Genomic DNA, 27,570 nt, shown 5'->3' on the forward strand with positions numbered 1-27,570 from the left:
CCATTGACGAGAAACATACCATTAACCACGTTGTTGTCTACTTGAGCCTGGCGGGCATTGATGTTGAAAGCACATCCGCGGGCTACTGGTTGCTGCTGCTGCTGAGGCTGTTGCTGTTGATGTTGTTGCGGCCGCTGCCGTGGCTCTTGCTTCACCACTCTGTTGGGGCACATGTTTGCAAAGTGGTTGGAATCACCACATGCAAAGCAAGCTCTAGCGTGTGTAGAGCGGGTGCAGGAGCTGCTTGTTGGCCCTGAGGAGCAGGAATGAGAGCTTGTGGTGCAGGAGTTTGACCTTGAGCTAGAGCTATAGCTTGACGTGGACCAGTACGGCAGTTAGCAGTAAAGTGGCCGTACAGGTTGCACAGAACACAGAATCTGCAAGTAATCCCCACGGGATGATGATAGGTGCAAGTAGGGCAGAGCGGGTGAGGACCAGTATATGCCCTCTTGGCCGGCGGTGCGGTGGTCACTAGGGCCGCTACTTGGAGGTTCTGGGTTGTGGTTGAGCAGTGATAGTCTGGAGGGGAGCGGTGGCTATGACAGCGCAATTCTTGCTACTGTTGTTGTTGTTGTTGTTGTTCTTTCTCTTGTGGTGGGAGGACTTGGAGGCTTGCGATGCGGTGGCGGTTTCAGTGGTGGAAGCAGCGGTAACTTTGCGAAGATTCTTGGAAGCCTTATCAAAGTAACCAGCTCGAACTCGCTTATGATTAATCTCGGCAGCGAGTAGGAAGGTCTCTTCAATAGTTGTCGTCTTCGCGGCTTGCACGAAATTAGCCATACAATCCGGTAGAGCACGGATGTATTTCTTGATGGTGATTTCGGGGGTAGTAACTTGGCCTGGACAGATTATACTCAGCTTCTTGAAGCGGGCAGTTAAACCAGCGTTGTCGCCACCTTCTTGCTTGATGTGCCAGAACTTGTCCTCCAGCTTCTGAAGCTCATGGGGAGGGCAGAACTCTTTCATCATGATGTCCTTCAACTCATCCCACGTAAGCCCAAAGGCTGCTTCATTTCCACGCTTGTTTCTTTCGGCAGTCCACCAGTCCAGAGCCCTGGACTGGAAAACGCAAGTGGCGTTAACAGTGCGGAGATTATCAGGACAGTTGCTTTGGCGCAGGGTGTCTTCGATAGAATCGAACCATTGAAACATGGCAGTAGGTCCATCTTCTCTGTTGAATTCTTTGGGGCTGCAGGCTTTAAACTGCTTGAAGCTAAAAGTACCACGAGGAGAATCAGTCCTGGACTCGTCAGAAGACTTGCTAGTGTTTTCATTCAACTCATTGATGATTTGTGGGATAACTTTCGCCATCTGTTTAGAGACGAGAGCAACGATGCGTTTGTCCTCATGATTTCGACGTGCGGAGCGAGCAGTGTGCGATCCAAATGACGACATTGTCTGCAATAGACATCGCCACAGGATTCAGACACTATATGTCGAATCTCACCTCACAACATACTTAACACTACTAAAGCTCAGTAACTCGTCTATAAACACATAGTCACGTATGCACATAGTCCACAGAATCACATAAGCACAGAAACACCTAAGCACGTAGAGCACAAAGCACATTAGGCACCTAGAACACAGCAACCATGAATACACATTATATTTTGCATGTATTCACCTTCCTATATTGCACGTATTCACCTATTGATTTAGGTTCGCGCATTCGAGAGTAGCGATTGCGAGTAGCGAGTACACAGCGAGTAGCATGGCGAGCGATTTGTTAGCATTGTGTGGTGTGTTATGTGTGTGATCAGAGCGAGAGAGAAAGCGTATAGATCGAAAACCGTCAGTATCTCAACACGCTACCAAATAACATATAAAACCACTTAAAACATATAAAATTCCACATAAAAGCGACAAATTTCAGAGTTAGCGGTGGCGAAATCCAGAATTGAAACACATAAAATCGAGAATAGATTGTCTTGGGTGGTAGACGTCGACGACCCAAAGTGATTCGACTATTCACAAGGACTCTAAGTGCACACTTTGGCCTTCTGGACAGTGCTTTCACCTCGATTTTGGGCGAACGACACACATCCTTCCAGTTACAGCGTGACTCAAGTCATTGGAGTCCGTCGAGACTTTGGTGAGAGTTTTGTAAAACCAATAATAGAGCGGAATAAGCCATCAAGATTCGGGTTTCATCCCTGACTTAACGACTAGATTCCTATTTATGTGATAAAATCATGAGATTGAGGGGGAAAACTGCGTCGAAGTATGGATTTCACTCCTTATTCAACGCAAATTCCCATGTTTATAGTAAAAATACGCGTCGAACAAGCGATCCGATCGAGAGTTTGCGGTTTTCACACCTAATGTTGATCTAATCACTCGTTCATGTGACATCTGTGCTTGTGTAATCGTTGTATAAAATCTGAACAATTCAATATCAATAAAAAAATGTATTTTGATCCCAATGTTTGTTATTTATGTTTGATATTATGCACGTTTTGATTTTTGATCGATTTTAAACTCTATATCGCTTTCTGGAATGTTATACGCAAACTGATGCGTAAACGTGATCAGTTTAACGTGAAAAACACTCCGGAATAGCAACATATGCTTAACATACCTTAAATAACCTTTACATAACTTAGAAATAAGTTTTAAAGGGTTTTGTATGGCAAAAACAAGTTTATTCGCTCACAGGGACTATTGGCGTTAACTTGCAAAAGTCTGCCATTTCGTAAGGCAACGTACAGTCCAGAACTTGATCATAAGATAAACATACCATATATAACCTAAACATAGCTTAGAAATAAGCTTTGATAGGTTCAGTGTGTGAAAATATGCTTATTTGATCTTACAGGGACTAAAAGTGTCAAAAACGGTGTAAGTTTACATTTACGCGCATATCTTACGTTCTGACCACATCTGGACATCCAAAATTTTAATAGACACTAAAATATTTTTATTTTTGGGATCGGCATGCAAAAATACCATTCGTCGCTTAATTTGGTTCGTTTTCGCGTCCGTTCGAGTTTCGTCGTAAATAACCGAACAACATGACCGTACGACCAAACGAACCAACATCCGTGATATTTCCGAGCATATTTCAGGTCCCCTACACTTTAACAACCTTGTAGAGCCTTGAAAATGGCTTAACGGAGGTTAAAAACATCGAAAACAAGTTTAAACACGTGCAAGGACCATTTCTGCCAAACTTTGAAACTTCCAGCCATGCCCTGGCGTCGCGCAACGGCCTTATGGCCTTATGGTCACGGCATGCCACCATCAGATCTGGACAGAAAGTTGTTTTTGCAATTTAGCTTAAATCCTTGGTCTTTGTTTGATTGTTTTGTGACCTTAATCACCAAGTTAACACTTCTCCAAGGCATTAAACCTGCACCAAACACTTGTGTGGACAAGATTATTGCTTGGGCAATACATAATACACATGTAATGATCTTGTTCATCCTCCAAAACTATAAATAGCCAAGCTCTCAATCCATTTCACTCACCCTTGTTCTGATTTTCTCTAAGTTGAGGTTTATAACTTCATACCTGAGAATTTTAAGATCAAGTTCTCCCTAGCTTGGACCCTTTGTAAGCTTCTTTCGTTCTTTTATCGCTTTTCTAGCGTGAAAGTCAAACAGTGTTTGACTTTCAGCTTTGACCAGTCAATGGTCAACACAAAGTTCGTTTGAACTTTGCAACGTTATTGTAATCACGATGGTTATAATCCTTAGCGATTATACCTACTGATTACCACATTAACTAGGTGCAGTGACGAGTCAAAGTTTCGCTCAAAATGCGTTTTAGCATGCATTTTGCAACGGAACTACTTTTAGGTATCAAAACACTTTGTTTTGATACCAAATCAGTTTTCTAAGTTAGTTAAACATGTTTTGACATGTTTAACTCGTCACTACTAGTTTAGTGCTTGTTTAGGGTCGTAAGTTAAGCGGTCTAAACAACCGCTTAGACTTTCGAACCCAACCCGTTTGGTCGATCATTAGGATCCGACCAAGCATGTTTAGTGATCATAGTTGCATAGGGAATAACCTCTGAGGTTATACCTTATGATCAGATAGGATTGGTTAGTTATTTGTTAAGTAGCTTGTATGCCCATAGGAAATGACCAAAACGTCCTTTTGAAGCATAAATCCATATTTTGCATACGTGAACATATTTTTGACATATAATCTGATTTAGTGACATGTTTAGAGATAATTGGGCATGTAAGACTTGACAAAGCACATAGTTAACCATCCAACCATAGTTTTACGCAAACGACGCATTATAGTAGCTTATACTACCATAATGAGTCGAAACGGGTCAAAAGCACTTAGGTAGACTTTCAAATCAGAATGTTAGCTCTATTAAATCATACCATATGAGTTCAAATACTCATTTGATTTATAGAACATCATTCTATCCTATCTCCCGATTTAGGATCCGATTAATAACATAGTTACCTGTATTAGGTGCCTTGTTGATTCTGTGATCCTTGGAGCTTAAATTGGTCTTATTCTTAAGACTATTAAGCAATCCCAAGTGAGTACATAGTTCCCCTCTTTTACCGCTTTCAAATACGTTGGGGTGATACACATGTGCATACATTGTTACTTTCGTGTTTTCATGCTTTTATGACATAGACATGCTAGTTTCACCTAGTACACATATAGTACATGATTTCAACTATGTTTTGCTATGTATGTTAAGCATGCTAGCACATTGGTTTCTTCGACATTTGTTGCATATGTTTACTTAGCATATGGACACATTGTTTTACATAACATTTCTACTATGTATGTTTACTTAGCATACCTAGTACATGGTTTTCACATGCTACATGGGTTATGGCATTTGGTATATTTAATCGGGACAATAATACATTCATTAACATTTGGGCACGCCGCTCGGTAGTATGTAATGGTACCATAGGATTTGGCAAATCCTGTTTCCAACTTCCTAGGTTTGTTTGGAAGTTGGAAATGACAGAATCCGATATACATAATTTAGATAAACCTTTTATTTGTTTAAGGGTTTGTCGCCACAGTTGCAAGGCTTGAATGTATGCGATTAACATTACTGTATAAATGTTTGTAATCATAAAGCATTGTTTTCTGTAAAACATAACATTTGATTTAAACTTAGGTATATTCAAAAACTTTGTTTTGTACATTTTTTTCCTATGGGGTTGAGTAATTACTAGTTATTCACCATACATGACATTGTTTCCACATTGACATTATCATATAGTTTGAGTAGATACTTTCTACTTGCTATGCATTACATTTGGTTATACATGATATATTTTACACATGACATTGAACATGGTTTACACATAAACATTTGGACATTGGTTTTAAACAAGACATTTTAGTTGATTATTGATAATTGACTTATGTAATGGGGCTATGTGTTAGATGATAAAAGCATGGTGGATACGCCGCTGGTACTTCCTATATATAAGTGCGTTTATTGTATTATACATTGTTGCGTTATCTAAACCACTTTGACAAGGACATGAAACATTTTTACAAGAACGCGACATTGTTTTACAAATTACACATTTTATACAAATTCGCTTTTACTTGGTTATTCATTTAACCATGCATTGTTCTTTTATTATCATTTGATTTTCACATTGATTTTCATATGATTTTATAAAAGAAAACACTTTACAAGGTTCATGACTTCCTTTTTGTTAAACACTTCTTTTAACTACAAGTCATGAATCCTGCATAAACAAAACCTATGTATCTCACATGCATTTTTATGCTGACGTACCTATTTTCGCATGTGTTTCAGGTGCTAATGCATGATGATGTTTGTGCTTCACTTAGGCGGACTTGGGCCTTAGTGACTTAAAAGACAGTTATTTATGTTATGTTTAGTTTGAACTCCAAGACAATGTAAACTTTAATCTTAATAATACAAAACTTTAATTACCATGGTTGTTGAAACAATAATTCTGTCGCTCCACTCCCTGACGTTTCCGCCGCGGTTTGTTGTTTTACGCGGTCGTGGTGTGACAGAAGAGTTGTGTCACACCCTGACCGCGTAAAACAACAAATCACGACGGAATCATATGGGAGTGTTGTAACAGAATCATTGTTTCAAAACACATGGAAATTTGAAGTTTCGTTTTATTATACATTAAACATTTACATCATCTTGAAATATATACAAACAAGTTAAACATAGTCTATCATTGTTATTAAGTCACTAACGCCTCGTCCAGTCCTATGTGAGCATGCATCCTAGCAATCAACATCATTCAATCAACACCTGAAACATATGTAAAAACAAAGTCAACAAAGAAATGCTGGCGAGCACATAGGTTTTATAAGAGTGTCGGATTCATGGCTAGTTTACATGTTGCAATACTTAATTAAAAACCTTGTTTTGAAAAGTATAGTATTGCAACATAATTAACCAACTCAAATCAAGTTGGTTATAATTTATAAAATCTCGTAGCCATGATTCTTAACCCAAAACATTTATTTTATTAAATCAAATTGTAAAACATCTCGTAAAAACTCGTTAATAAAACTCGTATATAAAACTCATATAAAACTCGTATATAAAACTCGTATAAAACTCGTATGGTTTATATTATTCAGAAAAAAACATTGTGTGACATCGTTTTAGAATCGTTTACCCAAGTGAACTAAATAACGCCACGGTATGTAATATGATGAAAACACTTAAATATAAGAAGTACCAGCGGCGCATCTACCATGTTTTCATCACATTACACCCGTCCCGCTATCTAAACACTAACCAAAAACCAATCGTTTACCGAAATCGTTTAACTCGTTAAAAATCGCTTCAGTCGTCTAAATCATTCTCGTTTTAAATTGTGAAAACTACTTTTGGTCGTCTCGCTAATAACATCCAAACCTTCGTGACTCGACTATCTCGAAATTCGCATTAATAAACCACCAAAGGGTAAATTAACAATCACAGATTCAGTCGTTACCCACCTAACCCACACATAACCATGGGTGTAGTCTGATAACGGGATTTGTCAGATCCTATGGTACCATAACCTAACACTGGTCGGTTCGGCCAAAATTATTGAATGTTATTCGTTATGTAATTACAACCAACAAGTTTATCCACATTATCGAAATCGTTATTAATTTAATATAAACCATTTTAATCATTTTCGAAACCATCGTTAAAACATCGAAATCATTTGACACATATGAATCACCCCAAAACAATTGAAAACAGTAAAATAGGGGAACTATGTACTCACATAAGAATGCTTAGAAGTCTTGAACAACAACCAAGCAAAGCTAGAGGGATCACGGAAATCAATCGACACCTAATATAAGTAACTATGTAAATAAACCGGACCTAAATCGGAAGATCGGATAGGATGAGGTTTCGTAAACCAAATGAGTATTGGAACTCATATAACATGGCTTAACAAATCCTACATACTAAATCGAAACCTAACCTAAGTGCTTACGACCCATTACGACTTGTTTAGGTAGCTTACGCTACTTTAACGCGTTGTTCGCGTGAAACGCGTTTGGACCACCTAACTAGTCCTATGATAAGTATTATATGCCTTAACATGTCTAATAGTGTTACCTAATCAGTTTAGATATAAAAATTTAGGTTACATATGCTTAAAATGAATTTATGCGTAAAAAGGGCATTTTGGTCATTTTCCTAAGGCATATAAACTACCTATCATACAATTAACTAAACTAAGTGACCATAAGGTATAACCTCGGAAGGTTATTCCCTATACAACTATGGTCACAAAATATGTTTGGTCGGATCCTAATGATCGGCCAAACGGGTCGGGTTCAAAAGTCTAAGCAGTTTTTTAGACCGCTTATCCTACGACCCTATTTAAGCACTAAACCTAAAGTGACGAGTTAAACATGTTAAGACATGTTTAACGAAGTTAGAAAACAAGTTTGATATCAAAACAAACGGTTTTGATACCAAGAATAGTTTGGTTACAAAATACGCATAGGCACGTATTTTGGCCGAAACTATGACTCGTCACTACACCTAATCAACGTGGTAATCAGTAGGTATAGTCACTAGGGACTATAACCATCGTGATTACGCTCACGTTGGAAAGTTCAAAAGAACTTCGTGTTGACCAAAGGCTGGTCAAAGCAGAAAGTCAAACATTATTTGACTTTTACGCTTAAAAACGCATAAAAGCACGAAAGAAACTTACAACGGGTCCAAGCTAGGAAGAACTTGATCTAAATACTCAGGTATGAAGCATAAAGCTTCAACTTAGAGCATAAAATTAGATCAAGGTGTGAGGAAAATGGAATGGGAGCTTGGGTATTTATAGATTTTGGAGAACCGTTAGGATCGTTTCTCGCATTTCGTGCCTTGATCTTGGCCCTCCACTTGGGCACATGGTTTTCAAAACCATGGGAATACTTAAAACCCTCAAATTCCAGCCCATAGAGTGCAAAACCTTGGGTTAAAACCATCAAAACCTCAAAAATGGACCAAGTTCAATGTATCTGCTAGAAATTTCAAAAATGGTCCCTGCACTTGTAAAACTTGATTTTTTGGCACTTTTAAGCCCCGTTAACCCCATTTCAAGGCTCTAAAATGAAGTTAAAGTATAGGAAACTTGAAATGTGCTCAAAAAATATCTCGGATGTCGGTTCGTTTGGTCATACGGTTGCGTTGTTCGGTTAATTACGACGGAAATCGTAACGAACGCAAAAACGATCCAATTTACGCGACGAATGGAATTTTATAATGCCAATCACTAAAATAAAATATTTTAAAGATTACATAATTTTTTGGATGTCCGGATATATTCAGAACGTAAGATATGCGTGAAAATGCAAACTTATGCACTTTTTGACGCTTTTAGTCCCTATTGATCAATAAGTTTATTTTTGCGCATCAAAAACCTCAAAGCCTATTTCTAAGCTATGTAAGGGATATTTAGGGAATGTTTAACTTTTGATCATGTTCCGGAAGGTTCGTTACAGTACGAATCAGCAGACTTTCGCAGTTTGTCGTATTTAGTCCCTGTAAGCGAATAAACTTGATTTCGACACACCAAACCCTCCAAAACTAATTTCTAAGTTAGGTAAAGGTTATTTAAGGTATGTTAAGCCTATGTCACTATTCCAGAGTGTTTGTCGCATTATACTGACTGCGTTTACGCATCAGTTTGCGTATAACCTTCCAGAAAGCGATTTAAAGCTTGAAATCGAACAAGAATTGATATGTACAAACGATACACATATTTATACAAATCCCAAGTATGAAACATGATGTGCACAAAATGCAACATATAAATTACGTCAATTGTGGCATAAAACTAACCCTTTTTTAGTACTAATGTTGGAAAAAGTGTGCTTTTGTCTTCCTTTTGTATTTTTAGGATTAAATGAGCTCAAATGAACAAAAGAAGCAAAAAGGCAACTAAATCTAACACAAATACAAGAAAAGAAACAAACGTGGCATGACCGACCCCCCGACAGCATCTTCCCAAGCAAAACAAGGAAACAGAGGGCTGAACACGCCCCGTGCTCAATGAGCACGAGGGCGTGCCCAAGTGTCAGCAGAAAAGACAAAGTGGTAGAAGCTTCCATCGCCCACCACTGGGCCGTGCTCAGTGGACACGGGGCCGTGGTCAACTATAAGATTCGCGAAATCCAGGCAAATCTTGATGGTACAGATATGCTTCTGCACACGGGGTCGTGCTCAGCGGACACAGGGGCGTGGTCAACTAATGCAGACAAACTGCATTTAATGAAGAAAGAGAGGAGGATGGACACGGGGTCGTGCCCAATGGACACGTGGCCGTGTTCGAGCTTCTGTGCAGCCTATAAATAGGAGTGCTTGGAGCTCTTGCAACTCATCCCTTGGCACACCACCTCTCTCACACTTCACCCACCACCCACCACCATCACAACACCATCATCCACCACCATAATCCATTGTCCATCATAGAGTGTGTGAGTCGTCTCGGGATCCAAGATTGATCGTAAGAGTTTTTGACAATCAAAGGCCATGTTTGCCTCAGTCTCTTACATCACTTGGTGAAGACAAGTGTTTAGTGTAATACTTTTTATTTTTAATCTTTTGCACTTTTTATTTGGTTATGTATTAATGACTTTGATAACTAGTTTCTTATGTTGAAGGTGATTCTTCCTTATCATTTGTCCGTGGTGTCTTGGCATTATTTTACTGTCTATATAAAATAAAAGATTTTCACCATTCATATCTCCACGGTCTATATGGAGGTATGTTGGCTACCTGGTCGGGGGTTAAGGGAACGATTTGGTAAGAGTCTTGCCATTGTTCAGTGTATAGATCCTGCAAAGGACCTGGGTCAAATTTAGTAGGACCTCCTTCAATACCCAACGGTATTGGATGGCGGGGGTCCAAACTCTTTGACCCCCTCATAAGTTAAACTTCTATTAAAACTTTAACCCGGCTACTTAGGACTGTATCCCTGCTGACTCAGACTACTTAGCCGAGGGTAACGTCGCCTTCAAAAGAGGGGCCTACCACATTATGCATTAATAACTTAATTAATTATCTTTCAATAATCCGACCCTTTAGGATTGTATCTGTTAGGATCTGGGGCCGTCATGATTGTGTTTGTTTGCACAAAACGATAAATCAGAACATATGAAATGATATAAGTGCAGCGGAAATGAGTAGCAAACTTTGTAAACACAATCAAAGGAAAGTATAGATTGATAAACAATTGCTTTTCATTGAGTCAAAAGATTTACATAAAAGCAAAAGATTACAACGCAGCTTACAATCTAAACTCCCCCTCAGCCTGATACACTTGAGCTGGTTGCACAAGATGAAAGGATTGAATTGAGGAGAAGAACTCACTCAAAACGATCAAGTATAACAGTACAGAATTGTAACACCCTCAAAATTTTCACTTGATTTTAATAATAAAATACACCATTTTTATCAAAATATTGGTTAAGTAACATAACATTCGTTAACGGAGTTCATAAGTACGTCAACCTTAGTCAACTAATGACTAAGTTAAAACATTTCAAAAGTAGTTTAACAAGTGTTTACAACCCATACATAAGACTACTAAAAATTTAAAACATTGCGGAAGCTTCGAAATGTAGTGTTCGGTTCTTCATCATGTGCTTGATCGCCATCCGCAAGATCCATCTTGTTACCTATGGTCAAAACCACTAAAATGTTAGTTATAACCTTTTCATATAATATATAGATGCAAGATCTGACATCGAAGTATGATATAAAAGAAATTTTACAACTTTCTAAGTTCCACCGTAACTTACGGTGTCACTGTAAGTTACGGTAGGTTCTGGAAATTTTTGATTGACCGTAAACCAGGGGAATCCCACCGTAGTCTTTTGATCTCTACCGTAAGTTACGGTGACACCGTAACTTACGGTAGATCCTACACATATGAGCTTTGGCTTTTTGTTTGTTTTGCCTACACACTTTTCTCGAATTCTTATTTTAACAAACCAACATAGTGACTTATCGTGTTTTAATAACTCAATGTTTAATCAATAACAATAAACAAATCAATCGTATTACAAAGCAAAATCCATGCTTTATTTGATTATTCGACCCGTTTGGCTCGTCTAAGGAATCCTCCCATATGACGACTACCAACGAGTCCCAACCAAATTTTAGACCAACTATTCAATATAGCGACATCGCCGCTTTAATTCAAAACAACCTTTATTCTAAAATTCACTACACATATTATAAACATCAACACATACTTAATTGTAACGGGACAAGTTACATACCTTCAAAGTAGGCCTTTTAAACGTGGTTCACCGCCCGCTTGTCCGCTTGACGCTCCTGCGCCCGTTCCTATAGAGTTCATTTATCATATGTTTAGAACTCTCTTTTGAAATTATAATTCGCATATTACACCAAACATCGTGATTATGCATTTAAACTTGAAATTTCAGTTTTAAGCCTTCATAGAGGCATTTCAACAAACACATCATGAGCAGATTTTTACATGAGTATACATCACATCTTTAGTTTATCATTTAGCCATAATTTCACATAAATCCACCATTTTACATGATTGTAAGCTTCTAATTTCTGGAATCATTTCAAAATTGCCGAATTACACTAGATTAACAATCTATTTCCTAGTGTTCATTCCAAATACACATAACCCACTAATCACCTACAATGGTGATCATAGTTTCCATCAAAATTCTACATAATTTCAGCTTGTGTTTGTCTAGGATTTGTTCCTAGACACTATAGTTGTTCATAATTCATCATAACATATGCATGCAACCCTAATTTCAGATTATCCCAATTATATGAGAATTTCAAGTTGAGAGATTTCATGAAATTCCACATACCTTGTAATCCCCTTGTGATGAGGATCACGAATCTCTATTCAGATTTCGATTTGGGGCAAGGATTAACCTTCAATTGATCAATTTGGTGAAGTTAGGGTTTGAGAGTGGGGATCGCCCCCTTTTCTTGCTCCTGATCGACCAACACCTCAAAATGGGGTGTTTGGTTTTGTTTTACTAACTTAGTGATACAAGTTTCAAATTTTGACAACCTAGGTCCCTCCATTTTGATCAACATTTAATTTAGTGGCTTTTAACCCTACTATAGGTTATTTCTAAACTATTAACCAACTAGGTTAAAATTTCTAGTTGGTAAATTCTCATTTATTTATACTTTATATAATTCTAATATAAAGTTTTATATTTTCGGGGTGTTACAAGTCCACCCCCCTTAAAAGGGTTTCGTCCCCGAAACCGAAGTACGTACCAAATAATGTTGGGTGGAGACGTCGCATCTCCTCTTCGGGCTCCCACGTGGTGTCCGAACCTTTCTTGTGCTCCCATTTGACCCTGACTTGGTTAATCACCTTGTTCCTCAAACTTTTCTCTTTACGATCTAAAATCGCAATTGGTTTTACTACATAGTTGAGGCTGTTATCCACCTCGATATCATCATAGTGGATATGAGTAGTTTCGTCGGCCAAACATTTTCGGAGGTGCGACACGTGGAACGTGCTATGAATCCCACTAAACTCCTCGGGTAATTCGAGACGATAAGCTACTTTACCGACCCGTTCAGTGATCCTGAATGGCCCAATAAATCTCGGGCTTAGTTTCCCCCTTTTTCGGAATCTAATAATGCCTTTCCATGGGGAAACTTTCAGCATAACCATGTCTCCAACCTGAAATTCAATTGGCCTATTCCTTTTATCCGCATACGCCTTTTGCCTGTCTTGAGCCGCTTTCAAGTGTGCCCGAACTATGTCGATTTTCTTATTTGTAGTTCGGATTATATCAGTAGGTGCTATCCCTCGTGGACCCACTTCTCCCCAACATACCGGGGTTCGACATTTTCGGCCATATAACAGTTCATACGGGGCCATTTTAATGCTCGTGTGATAGCTATTGTTATATGCAAATTCGACCAAGGGTAGATGGACATCCCAACTACCTCCGAAGTCAATAATGCATGCCCGCAGCATATCTCCCAACGTTTGTATTGTTCTTTCACTCTGCCCATCCGTTTGTGGATGATAAGCAGTGCTAATGAACAATTTAGTCCCCATTTGTTCTTGGAATTCCCGCCAAAATTTCGAAGTAAACCGGGTATCCCTATCAGACACAATGGATACCGGCACCCCATGACATGCTATTATTTCATTCGTGTAAACCTCTGACATCTTTTCTGACGTATAAGTCTCACGGATCGGAATGAAGTGAGCACTCTTCGTCAATCTATCTACCACTACCCATATGGCATCGAAACTACGGTTCGTTTTAGCAAACTTGGTTAATAGGTCCATTGTAATATGTTCCCATTTCCAAACCGGAATTTCTAACGGTTGGAGTTTGCCGTATGGTTTCTGGTGCTCCGCCTTAACTTGTAAACATGTCAAACATTTTTCCACATGCTTCGCCACATCCCTCTTCATTCCGGGCCACCAATAATTTTGTTTCAAATCATTGTACATCTTGGTCGCACCCGGATGAATTGAATAACGGGATTTATGAGCTTCATTAAGTAGAAGCGCTTTCACTCCACAAGTATGTGGGACCCATATCCTTCCGGATCGAGTCTTCAACCCGTTATTCCCATCTGACAAATCTTTCAACTGACCTATTATTCTTTCTTTCTTCCAATTCTCTTCTTTCATTGCTTCTAATTGCGCCTCTCGAATACGTTCAAGTATACCCGAGGTCACCACGAGTTGCATCGACCTTACTCGTATTGGGACATAGTCCGCTTTTCTGCTCAGAGCATCCGCCACCACATTAGCCTTTCTGGGGTGATAATGTATTTCACAATCGTAGTCTTTCACCGTTTCCAGCCATTACCTTTGTCGCATATTTAACTCTTTCTGATCGAAAAAGTATTTTAAACTCTTGTGATCGGTGTATATGGTGCACTTTACCCCGTATAGGTAGTGCCTCCATATTTTTAAGGCAAATACCACCGCAGCCAATTCAAGGTCGTGTGTAGGATATTTCTTCTCATGTATTTTCAATTGTCTCGAGGCATAAGCTATAACTTTGCCCCGTTGCATCAAAACGCATCCGAGCCCCGACAGTGAAGCATCCGAATAAACTACCATATCTTCGACACCGTCCGGCAATGTCAGTACCGGAGCTTGTGTTAACTTCTCTTTTAGCGTCTGAAACACTCTTTCTTGATCGACACCCCAAATGAACTTCTCTTTCTTTTGGGTTAGCTTTGTTAGCGGTAATGCAATCTTGGAGAAATCTTGAATGAATCTCCTATAGTATCCCGCAAGCCCCAAAAAGCTTCTAATTTCCGAAGGGTTCTTTGGGGGATTCCATTTCGACACAGCCTCAATCTTGGACGGATCCACCAATACTCCGTCAGCACTTATAAGGTGGCCAAGAAATTGTACCTCTCGTAACCAAAAGGCACACTTAGAGAATTTCGCATACAGCCTTTCCCGCCTAAGTGTCTCTAACACTTCTCGTAAGTGGTGTGCGTGTTCAGCTTCACTTTTGGAATACACCAAGATATCATCGATAAACACGATGACCGACTTGTCCAACATTGGCTTGCAAACCCGGTTCATGAGGTCCATGAAAGCCGCGGGTGCATTTGTTAGCCCAAATGACATTACGAGGAATTCGTAATGTCCGTATCTTGTGCGGAAAGCCGTCTTCGGCACATCTTCTTCTTTGACCCTTAGTTGGTGATACCCAGACCTAAGGTCAATTTTTGAAAACCAGTTCGCACCTTGTAATTGGTCGAACAAATCATCTATCCTCGGAAGCGGGTATCGGTTCTTTATCGTGAGTTTGTTTAACTCCCGGTAATCGATACACATACGCATGCTTCCGTCTTTCTTTCTTACGAACAACACCGGTGCGCCCCAAGGAGACACACTCGGCCTAATGAATCCCTTATCAAGCAGATCTTGGATTTGGGACATCAACTCTTGTAATTCCGACGGCGCGAGTCGGTATGGTGCTTTAGCTACGGGTTTTGCGCCCGGAATCAATTCGATTCCGAACTCTAGTTCCCGTTCAGGCGGTATTCCCGGTAAATCCTCCGGAAATACATCTCGAAAATCTCGCACTACCGGTACATCTTCAATCTTCCGTGATTCTTTCTCGGGCTCATTTGCGTATATCATGAACGCCTTGCATCCTCGCTTCATAAGCTTGTGAGCTTTCAACATTGAGCACACTATGGGGTTACCTCCTTTTTCACCATAAATGGTGACGTGTTTCCCGCTCGGAGATATTAGTTTTATCTCTTTACGAAAACACACAACTTTTGCATGGTGTTGGGCTAGCCAATCCATCCCAACGACTACTTGAAATTCTCCCATTGACATCAGAATTAGATCTATCAAGTATTCCTCATCGTCGATGCTTAATTTGCAGCCTCGACAAACATCACAAGCTATAAAACTTTTGTTATCCCCTATTTCAACTTCTAAGGGCACAGGTAATTTCGTCAATACAAATGAAGGATGTCGAATAAATCCATGCGAAATGAAGGATTTATTTGCACCCGTATCAAACAATACACGTGCTAGAATTGAGTTAATTGTGAATATACCTGAAACAACATCGGGTTCTGTTTTCGCTTCAGCTGCGGTAAGTTGGAAGGACCTAGCCTTCGCCTTGGGGGCTTCTGCCGGAGACTCCTTAGCATCTCTCTTTCCAACTAAGTCCGGGCATTCGGACTTTTTGTGGCCGGGTTGATAACAATTGTAGCAAACCGATACCTTTCCCGGACATAGCGAGGCCGTGTGCCCCGTCTTATTACATATGGGGCATGGCTTGTCTTTGAATCGACATTCCCCCTTGTGTCCCTTCCCGCAGACTTTACAACTTGGCGACCCACCTTTAATATCCATCTTCTTTCCCGATTCTCCCGTTCGGGCCTTCTTTGTAGGGCTTGGATTCACATCATGTGCCCTTCGCTCACCTCTTTCCACTTGTTTCTTTAACTCGATTTCACGTTCCCGGGCGGTGTTGATAATCTCCATGAGGGTTTCGTATTTTGACGGAGTCATAAATTCCCGGTACTCAGCACTCAGCATGTTGTAATAGTAATATATCTTTTGTTCTTCAGTGGTGACTAACTCGTCATAAAATCTGAGCTTATCCATAAAGATGCCCGTGATCTTATCGATTGTTTCACCCTTTTGTCTCAGCTGGATGAATTCTTCTTTGATTCTGTTGATAACCGCTTTGGGGCTATGGTGTTTAAGGAACGGCACCCTAAACTCATCCCAAGTCATAACCCTTGCCGCTTTGGCTCCGATCTCCTTCTTCTTATTGTCCCACCAATCCTTGGCTTGATTTCTCAATTGGCCGGTTCCGTAAGCAACATAATCACCTACGTCACAGTGGGTTCGTTCAAACACTCCTTCGACGTCACTCAACCATCTTTGACAAATTATCGGGTCGACTTCCCCGTTATAGATTGGCGGTTTACACGCCATGAATTCCTTATATGAGCACCCTTTACGATCTCCCGTTTTGTCTTTCATAAGGTTGACAATATCCTCCAACCTTTTAACTCGCTCTTCCACAAGCGACAACACCGTGCCTTGAATTTTGTCTATAAACCCGGATAGACTGCCTTCAATTGCCTTTCCTACTTCTTCGGCAATTATTTCTTTCATTTGTTCAGTGCTTGTTTGCACCGGATTATCATCATTCCCATCAGACATCTTGAAACTGAAATGTTTACATCTAAACGTTAAACATTTCATTTATAGCATTGCTTCGTTTGTTTCGGTTTAGCCAAGTTCCTAACTTGCTTTAACCGTTTACATTTAATGCACTTTCCGGGTTTGAGTGTGTTAACACGCTCTTCCCATGCATATCAACTCGTTTATCATTCATTACATAAAACATAATTTGTTAATATAATAAGTTAATTCTTACCGGATGATCGATCAAGCTTGAACCGAACATTTGTTGACAACCTTAAGCTCTGATTACCAACTTGTAACACCCTCAAATTTTTCACTTGATTTTAATAATAAAATACACCATTTTTATCAAAATATTGGTTAAGTAACATAACATTCGTTAACGGAGTTCATAAGTACGTCAACCTTAGTCAACTAATGACTAAGTTAAAACATTTCAAAAGTAGTTTAACAAGTGTTTACAACCCATACATAAGACTACTAAAAATTTAAAACATTGCGGAAGCTTCGAAATGTAGTGTTCGGTTCTTCATCATGTGCTTGATCGCCATCCGCAAGATCCATCTTGTTACCTATGGTCAAAACCACTAAAATGTTAGTTATAACCTTTTCATATAATATATAGATGCAAGATCTGACATCGAAGTATGATATAAAAGAAATTTTACAACTTTCTAAGTTCCACCGTAACTTACGGTGTCACCGTAAGTTACGGTAGGTTCTGGAAATTTTTGATTCACCGTAAACCAGGGGAATCCCACCGTAGCCTTCTGATCTCTACCGTAAGTTACGGTGACACCGTAACTTACGGTAGATCCTGCACATATGAGCTTTGGCTTTTTGTTTGTTTTGCCTACACACTTTTCTCGAATTCTTATTCTAACAAACCAACATAGTGACTTATCGTGTTTTAATAACTCAATGTTTAATCAATAACAATAAACAAATCAATCGTATTACAAAGCAAAATCCATGCTTTATTTGATTATTCGACCCGTTTGGCTCGTCTAAGGAATCCTCCCATATGACGACTACCAACGAGTCCCAACCAAATTTTAGACCAACTATTCAATATAGCGACATCGCCGCTTTAATTCAAAACAACCTTTATTCTAAAATTCACTACACATATTATAAACATCAACACATACTTAATTGTAACGGGACAAGTTACATACCTTCAAAGTAGGCCTTTTAAACGTGGTTCACCGCCCGCTTGTCCGCTTGACGCTCCTGCGCCCATTCCTATAGAGTTCATTTATCATATGTTTAGAACTCTCTTTTGAAATTATAATTCGCATATTACACCAAACATCGTGATTATGCGTTTAAACTTGAAATTTCAGTTTTAAGCCTTCATAGAGGCATTTCAACAAACACATCATGAGCAGATTTTTACATGAGTATACATCACATCTTTAGTTTATCATTTAGCCATAATTTCACATAAATCCACCATTTTACATGATTGTAAGCTTCTAATTTCTGGAATCATTTCAAAATTGCCGAATTACACTAGATTAACAATCTATTTCCTAGTGTTCATTCCAAATACACATAACCTACTAATCACCTACAATGGTGAGCATAGTTTCCATCAAAATTCTACATAATTTCAGCTTGTGTTTGTCTAGGATTTGTTCCTAGACACTATAGTTGTTCCTAATTCATCATAACATATGCATGCAACCCTAATTTCAGATTATCCCAATTATATGAGAATTTCAAGTTGAGAGATTTCATGAAATTCCACATACCTTGTAATCCCCTTGTGATGAGGATCACGAATCTCTATTCAGATTTCGATTTGGGGCAAGGATTAACCTTCAATTGATCAATTTGGTGAAGTTAGGGTTTGAGAGTGGGGATCGCCCCCTTTTCTTGCTCCTGATCGACCAACACCTCAAAATGGGGTGTTTGGTTTTGTTTTACTAACTTAGTGATACAAGTTTCAAATTTTGACAACCTAGGTCCCTCCATTTTGATCAACATTTAATTTAGTGGCTTTTAACCCTACTATAGGTTATTTCTAAACTATTAACCAACTAGGTTAAAATTTATAGTTGGTAAATTCTCATTTATTTATACTTTATATAATTCTAATATAAAGTTTTATATTTTCGGGGTGTTACAAGAATACTGTCATATTTATAGGCAAACCAAACTACTGATGAGCTTCACCTGACGTCACCATGATAGTGACATCCAACGATCTAACTAACTATAAACACTGTTCTATACAAACTACTGACATGTAACATCTGATAATTAGTAAAAAAAAAAACAAAACTCAGGACAACTACTGCTTCACGTTCCACTGTTGTAGCCTGAGCACAGATGTTGAATCTTCAGTGCATTCTTCAAAGGTGATCAGTCTTTGAGAGAGCAGTGCTTGAGTCTTCAGCAGTACTTAGGAAACAGCAGTAGATAGAGCATCAATGTTTGTCTTCAGCAGTCGTTGGATAATCATCAGAGTTTGGTTTATCAGTTGTTGTAGTTGAGCAGCACTTAAGATCCATCAGCTGTTAGATAACCACTGTCAAGGGGAGAGTTTAGAGTAAACTTCTGCTTATTGTGAATCCATTTTTGTGATCAGGTTTTGGCTTTACATTATCTGTTCCTCTGATAGGGTTCAATCCCAACAATCTCCCCCTGGAACAGATAATGCCAAAACCTGTCTTTATTCAGGATCTTTATTCTTCATCAGAAGTTCCTTTGCTTTTCTTTTAAATTCTTCTTCAAATTCTTTGGAACTTGTATCATCCTCATCCCTGTACAGTGAGAGCTCAAGGAGATCTTGTATATCTTCAACACTTAGGCCTAGTGCTTGATTCCTTGATATATGTCTCACTTCTCCATTGGTTCTGATCAGAGTCAATACATGGGTCTTTTGATCAGAGAGCCACTTTAGTATTTTAAAACCAAATGGGTTTCTTGGGAGAGGTTTATTTACTGATGAACTTGAAATGATTGGCCTGGAAAAGAAGTGCAGAGCAGTATCATGAGCTTCAGACACTCGTATGAATGCTTGTTCAATAATCTTATTGGCTGCAGCCATGTCTGCTTCAACTTCTTTTTCAATCAGCTCACTGTTTGTGATACCTGCTGATGACTTTTGGCTTACTACTTTGACCTTTTTGGCAAGGGCTTGTAGTTTTGCCAATCTTTCTTTATCTGAAGCTATTTTCTTCATAGCTTCTTCTATCTGTTTCGCTTCTTTGTTCTTTTCTACTCCAGCAGATAGCATTTCTTTCTTTTCTTTTCTCAATTTTGTGACAAAATCTTCTGCTGTGCTGATCTGTGTTTCAAAAATTTTGACTTGCTCCTGCAGATTTTTGTAGTCAGACTTTTTGGGAGGGTTAGAGGCTTTCAACCTCTGCTTCTCAAGCCTTTCATAAGCTTCATCAATTTGCTGCTTTGACCATTTTGCTATGGCCTCCGTAGTATCCACCTTTCCATCCACCAACTCCTGCTTCTTTCTTTTATGCTCGGAAATAAGATCAGCTATGAATTTGTTGTATTTATTCCAATTTGGAGCTGTCTTTTTCTTCCATGGATCAAGTTTAATCTTTTCAATTCTGTCAGCTTCAAGCTTCAATGCAATGATTGGCCAGTCTTTGAACTTTGTTTCTTCAGCAGAATAGAACTTTTCTTTCATTATGTATGCAAGATATTCTTTCTTAATTCATTTCGTTGTTCTGCTTCAGGAAATAAACTTGACACCTCTTTGTTCAATTCACTTGCATATTCTGCTATTTGTTTGACCTTGTTGAGCAGGAATTCCCTTCTTTTCAGAATGGCTTCATCGCCTTGATCCTTGCATTCAACTTTGGATCTTATCCTTGCTTGTCTTGCTTTTGTTTCAAGATATTCATTCATGTTTTCTGGAATTATGAAACCTATGAGAGAAGGAAATTTCCTTTTTGTAAGATCATCTATGGTGTAAAACTGCTTCATCTCATTTTTCACAGCTTCTAATTCCAATGGATACTTAGCTGCAACAGGATCATACTTTTCATCAGCAGCCTGTGCTGTTTCTCTTTTTCTTTTGAGAAGCTTTGTAGGTTGTGGTGTTGGAGTGATGAGATCAGTGGTGGATTTTTGACCAACAGTGGTTGAAACAACTGGTGTTTCATCCACTGTTGTCATTACAACTGCTGATATATCAGCAGATGTCTTCTGCTTTTGAGCACGGGATGATGGTGATGGTGGTGGTGAATCATCATCAGGAATGAGAACCCTTCTCCTTTTTAATGTAGGAGAGGCTGATGATGTTTTGGGTGGATCAGTGGTTTGAGATTTGATGGCAGTGGTTTGTGATTGTGATTGACTAACAGTGGTTGAAACAACTGGTGTTTCAATCACTGTTGTCATTACAGCAGATGTTGTAACATCTGCTGTCTTCTGCTTTATGGCAGGAGGCAGTGGTGGTATGATTTTAGATGATGATGGTTTGGTGGTTTTTGGCTTTGATGAAGGTTTTTGTGTTGTGGACACAGGTGGTGGTGGTGGAACAGTAGTTGTGGTGGTGTGTGTTGGTGGTGTGTGTGTTGATGAGATGGCAGCTGTTTGGCTACTGACAGCAGTTTTTGTAACTGCTGTTGTATCAGCTGTTTGAGTTGAAGTTTTTGTGGTTTTGGGTTTCTCTGGTTCAATGTACAACCCATCTTCTATACCTTTCTTTTTCAGCTTGATTTTCTCCCCCTTTTTGGCATTATCTGCCAGGGGTGTATCCATGAAGAAAATGGTAGATGGACCTTTCTCACTCTGAGTAGTCTTTTGTATGCTAGATTTTATAGCCTTGATGTCTGCTTGAGTGTCTTTGAACCTTGATTCCACCATGTTGGTCAACATTTGTACTTGAAGAGCATGCTTTTTATCAGCCATTTGTTGCTGTTGTTCAAGCATTGGTTGGAAAATATTCCAAAGCTCATTTGCAGCAAATGCTTGTGGAGCAGGTGCTTGAGCAGGAGGAGCAGATGATTGGGCTTTTTGAGCTTGTAACAGCTGCTGCACCATATCTTTTATCTCTACAACTGAAGATTCCAGATTTTCAACTCTGGCCGTCAATTCATTGTATTTTGAATCATCACCTGAATTAACAGGATCATCTGAATCCCCACCAGCAGTGGTTGTATCAATGTGTGACTTAGGAACTGTGGCCCAAAAGTCATCCATTGATGCCCCTTTTTCTTGGTACTAGGGACTTCTTTCTTCAGCACTCGATATTCCTTTGATGTTACCAGCAGTTAAAGATAACTCACTGGTGGTTACCGATGTTGCCATGGAAGAAATTGCCTTCAAGGGAGTCTTAGTAATGTAACAACTGTCGAACTGAAGATCTGTTGATCCATCAGTTGTAGTTGCTGCTCCACTTGAACTACCACCGAGAGTTACTTGTAACTCAGGGGGTGTAACCTCCTCAGCTGTTGCTGGGTTAGCAGAGGCATGAGCATCAGACCCAGTCACTTGTGGAGGTATACTCTCAGTAATGGGTGATAGAGAAGAACTGGTTTGTGTCTATTCCATATCAACTGCATGCAACAGGGGTATTATTGATTGTGGCAATATGATTGGTGAGGGTATGGGTGTTGAAAGAGACATGTCCTTGGGATCAGGACTGTGGAAGATGGATCCGAGTGGATACAGAGCTTCATAATTTGGTGTCCCTGTGCTTACAACCTGATCCTTTTGTGAGGATGCAGGAGGAGTTTTAGGTTGGGGTTGAGATCTTTCTTCCAACTGCTGTGAGGAAGTAGCAGCAGTGGTTTCTTGTGACTTTTGTGTTGTCACTGGCATTGACTCTGGGATCTCATCTTCCAGAGTTTCCTTTGGTGTGGGTTTGGTGGGTTTTCTAGATGTTTTTCTTTTGGTCTTTTTGGTGGCAGGTGTTGGTTTCAAAGCAGTGGGTGTGCTACTTTGATCACCTGGAGCAGTGGGCTCAGCAGTAGTTGCTTGAGGATCAGTAGCAGTTTCTAAAACCTGCTCAGCCTCCTTTGTTTTTAATTTTATTGGTGCCATCATCCTTGAAAATGTTTCAATTGTTAAACAGTTTATTTTGAATGAGACACCTTGTTTGGGCAATTCTGCATCTTTCTCAACAAATTTTTGTTCAAAAAAGTAGCTTAGAAATCTTGGAAAGAGCAGAAATGCTTTATTATCAACGTTCCTTACCAAATCATCAAATATTTCCTGGGAGTAGTTATAGTTTTTATCGTTTAAAATCGCATACCCCAGGCATTGGATTTTTGTTGGCATCTCATTAAAAGACGTTGTTTTATTAGAAACACACATGAGCAGTGTATGGAATAAAAATCTGGGTGCAGAAGGGAAGTAACCCTTTTGTAGGGTATCCCTATTTGGTTGTTCTGCATAGCCCCTGTTCATGAAATCCTTTACCAACTCGTCTTTAGTAAATGAGGTTTTTCCTTTCAAATCATCGAGTTTAAAGGTTTCAGAGATGGATTTTGGTGAGATTTGTACCTTCTTACCCTGTATCGAGGAGTTGATGGCGGCGATGATATCTCCTTGTTTTTCAAGGGTGGCATTTTTCCAGAACTCTCTCTGGGTATCAAGGTGAATAGGAGCGTCTGCTGTTATCAAAGTTTTGTACTTTGATGCAGAAAGGATGTCAAGGATGGAGTCGAAAGTGTGGTTATCAGTAGGTTTTGTGAGAATACCTACATAGTTGTGTGGAGCTTTGTAACGAATCTCCGTGGTTACAGCAGCCATTTGAGTGGCCTCTGCTGTTGTGGAAGAAGATGATGGTTTTGATTTTGGTTTTGCAGATGGCTTCGATTTTGGTTCCGTCATTTTAGATGAAGAAGATCGAAGAAGATTTTTGGAGTTATGAGAGGGAAACTGCTTTGTGAAGAGAATGTTTGGAATTCAATTCGACAGTGTAATCCTCTGTTTGGATTTAATCAGGGTTTTATTTAGGGAAAAAGTGATTGCTGATGTGGCAGCGGTTATTTTGATCTGAAGGCTAAAAACTGACCACGTGTCAAACATCTGATGGAATGGAAAATGATGGAAGACAGTTGTTTTAACAACTACTGATGGATCACGCATCAGTAGTTACAACGGTAAAAAAATGAAACAGTGGATAAAACAATGATTTTAAACATCAGTGTTTTTGAAGAACAGAGGTTGACACTTTAGCAGTGGACAGACTTTAGAGAGCAGATGCTAAGGCACAACAGCAGTGTTTGTGCAGCAGTGTTTTGACTTTTGACAAATACTTTTAGCACCTGTTTGTTCAGATGTAGAAAATGATTTGTTCTTGTAAAAGCACAATCTCTTGTCTATCATCTGTTTAGTACCAGAAATGCTATTCTTAACAATACACATTTTAGATGTATAATATCAAGATTAAATTGTCAGCAGTTATCTTCAGAAATTTTGTTCAAGGTTTCGCCATCTCTCTATTATTTCAGACAGTGGTTTAGCATCCCAGATGATGAGTCCTTTTTACTACTAAACAACTCATTTTGCTTCTAATTACTTGAACTAGAACATGAGTGTCTCTGTAGTTTAGAATTAATTTTCAATCAATTTTAATATATTACTACCAAACCTGAGCTTAACATGACCTTGATATGTGTGTCATTTCCTTTTGACCAGTTTTAGGGATAGTAATTACACACAAAAATAAGGTAATTACATCCAGACCAGAGATGAACTTTTACTATAAAAATGAGTAAAAGATCATAATATATTTTAAAAAAATAAAATATATCTGGTTTTTATTTTAGAGGAAAACACCTTAACAAAAATCAAAGGAAGTTTTGAAAATAATCAAAAGGATCCGACAATTTTCTAGAAAATCCATGATCATATTATTCTCAAGTTATTTTGACCATTGTTTTGGTCATTTTCTTGTCAATTGATTATAAATTCCTTTTAAGCACAATCACTGGAGATGCCATTGTTACCAGAACAATTTCTGTATTGATGAATGCACATAGTTGCATAATGACCACTGATGACCTAACTTTAACCTCAAGAGTGTTTTATGATTATACTCTTTTCTTTTGATTTCAAAAGTTTTGAGATAGCCACACTTTGAGATTTGTTCATTTTTCTTTTCCCTTTTTACCCTTTTTATTCATATGTTCAGAAATACTCACTAGGAGATTATATTTTGAACATACTATGTCCATAATCATTTTGAAGCAATGTTTTGAGAGATCTGAACATTTTTGACCATATTTTATTACAGATCTCACATCACTTATGATTAGGACTGTTTTGACACCTTATTTTCTCAATGTGTTTTGGACAAAGTTGATTTGGTCCTTTTGAAGGTACTCAACCTGCCTTTGAGCACATGAGAGATTTTGACTAAAGTTTTATTTCCCTATTTTCTATGTCTGCAGTATACTAGTGTTTTAAATGAACACAAGTTCTGCTGAACTGAGGTACATACTTTAGTGTTTATTGAAAACATCACAAATATCGAAACAACAATTGAAATCAATTTTGAAAACATCAAACAAACCCAAAATTCTATCAGATATTTTGCAGATCTGAAAACTATGAGTGACATATGCATGAAAACACTTGTTGTGTGAGATTTGTGTGTCATATGACATCTTGGTTGATTTACAGAGTTTTTGAATAACCATTTTGACCATGATTCATTCGTTACTCTGTTTTTCAACTGAATACAACCAATCCTTCAGTATCAATAACTTTTGAGCTGAACTGTTATGTCAAATTGATTGTTAGATCGAATTTGACTGTCCAAGCTCTGATACCAATTGTTAGGATCTGGGGCCGTCATGATTGTGTTTGTTTGCACAAAACGATTAATCAGAACATATGAAATGATATAAGTGCAGCAGAAATGAGTAGCAAACTTTGTAAACACAATCAAAGGAAAGTATAGATTGATAAAAAATTGCTTTTCATTGAGTCAAAAGATTTACATAAAAGCAAAAGATTACAATGCAGCTTACAATCTAAACTCCCCCTCAGCCTGATACACCAGAGCTGGTTGCACAAGATGAAAGGATTGAATTGAGGAGAAGAACTCACTCAAAACGATCAAGTATAACAGTAAAGAATACTGTCATATTTATAGGCAAACCAAACTACTGATGAGCTTCAGCTGACGTCACCATGATAGTGACATCTAACGATCTAACAAACTATAAACACTGTTCTATACAAACTACTAACATGTAATATCTGATAATTAGTAAAAAAAAAAAAACAAAACTTAGGACAACTACTGCTTCACGTTCCACTGTTGTAGCCTGAGCACAGATGTTGAATCTTCAGTGCATTCTTCAAAGGTGATCAGTCTTTGAGAGAGCAGTGCTTGAGTCTTCAGCAGTACTTAGGAAACAGCAGTAGATAGAGCATCAGTGTTTGTCTTCAGCAGTCGTTGGATAATCATCAGAGTTTGGTTTATCAGTTGTTGTAGTTGAGCAGCACTTAAGATCCATCAGCTGTTAGATAACCACTGTCAAGGGGAGAGTTTAGAGTAAACTTCTGCTTATTGTGAATCCATTTTTGTGATCAGGTTTTGGCTTTATATTATCTGTTCCTGTGATAGGGTTCAATCCCAACAGTATCCTTGATGACTCAAACTACTGGGTTGAGGGTAACGTCACCTTCAAAAGAGGGGCCTACTAAAATAACTAAGATAATCTCTTAAACAAGTGCAAAAGTGCGAAAATAATAAAAGGTTACACTACACACGAGTCGGATCCAAGTGATTCATCTTGTCTATCTATTTTTACTTTTATTTTACTTTTCAGCATTTTAGTTAGTTTTATTTTTCTAGTTTAAAAACCTTTTTCTAACTTTTTGATTTGATTAGACGTTGAGGATAAACCGGTACTAAAAGCTCTTGTGTCCTTGGACGACCTCGGTATCTTACCAACACTATACTACGTCCACGATGGGTGCACTTGCCCATATGTGTGTTTAGTGTTAGTAAATATCATGTTTTATAAATTTAAAACTTAGCTAAAAAGTGTAAAAGAGCTTAAAAGATACACCTAATATATATAACACTTCACACACATCAAGTTTTTGGCGCCGTTGCCGGGGACACAAGGATTTTAAGAAAGTTAGGAATCAGCGGCCTAATCAATTTTTTTATTTTATTTTTATTTTTTAGAATTTTCTTAAGTTTTTCAGCTTCTGCAGAGCTCAGCACGGGCCGTGCCTGGTCGGACACGGGCCGTGCCCAGCATTGTCACTGGCAGTTTTTATTTTCCGAGTTACAGAGAGCTGAGCACGGGGCCGTGTCGGTGCAACACGGGGCCGTGTCCAACTCCCCAGTAACAGGGATCCGGAAAACAATCACTGTATCTCCGACCACGGGCCGTGCTCCCTGAGTACGGGGCCGTGGTGGACTTTCTGACCAACATTCTTTTCTGTTTTTATTGCAGGACTTGGAACCCAGGCAC

The 27,570-nt window shown here is 38.8% G+C and overlaps 1 protein-coding gene across 1 annotated transcript; it reads right to left on the bottom strand.

Annotated features, from left to right (window-relative positions):
• Nucleotides 1–1,571: 1,571 nt before the first annotated feature.
• LOC118490393 lies at nucleotides 1,572–17,161 on the bottom strand. The gene is made up of 2 exons (XM_035988006.1): nucleotides 16,039–17,161; nucleotides 1,572–1,579 (listed from the first exon to the last, which is right to left on the bottom strand). Exons 1-2 carry the CDS (start codon nucleotides 17,159–17,161, stop codon nucleotides 1,572–1,574), a joined length of 1,131 nt encoding a protein of 376 aa, XP_035843899.1.
• Between the last annotated feature and the right edge of the window lie 10,409 nt (nucleotides 17,162–27,570).

This window comes from Helianthus annuus, chromosome 3 (assembly GCF_002127325.2).
Source record: "Helianthus annuus cultivar XRQ/B chromosome 3, HanXRQr2.0-SUNRISE, whole genome shotgun sequence".
NCBI classification, from domain to species: Eukaryota; Viridiplantae; Streptophyta; class Magnoliopsida; order Asterales; family Asteraceae; genus Helianthus; species Helianthus annuus.

Bases quoted from the DNA above. Each gene is read 5' to 3' on its own strand.
- LOC118490393 (XM_035988006.1), bottom strand. From the start codon at position 17,161: ATGTCTGATGGGAATGATGATAATCCGGTGCAAACAAGCACTGAACAA.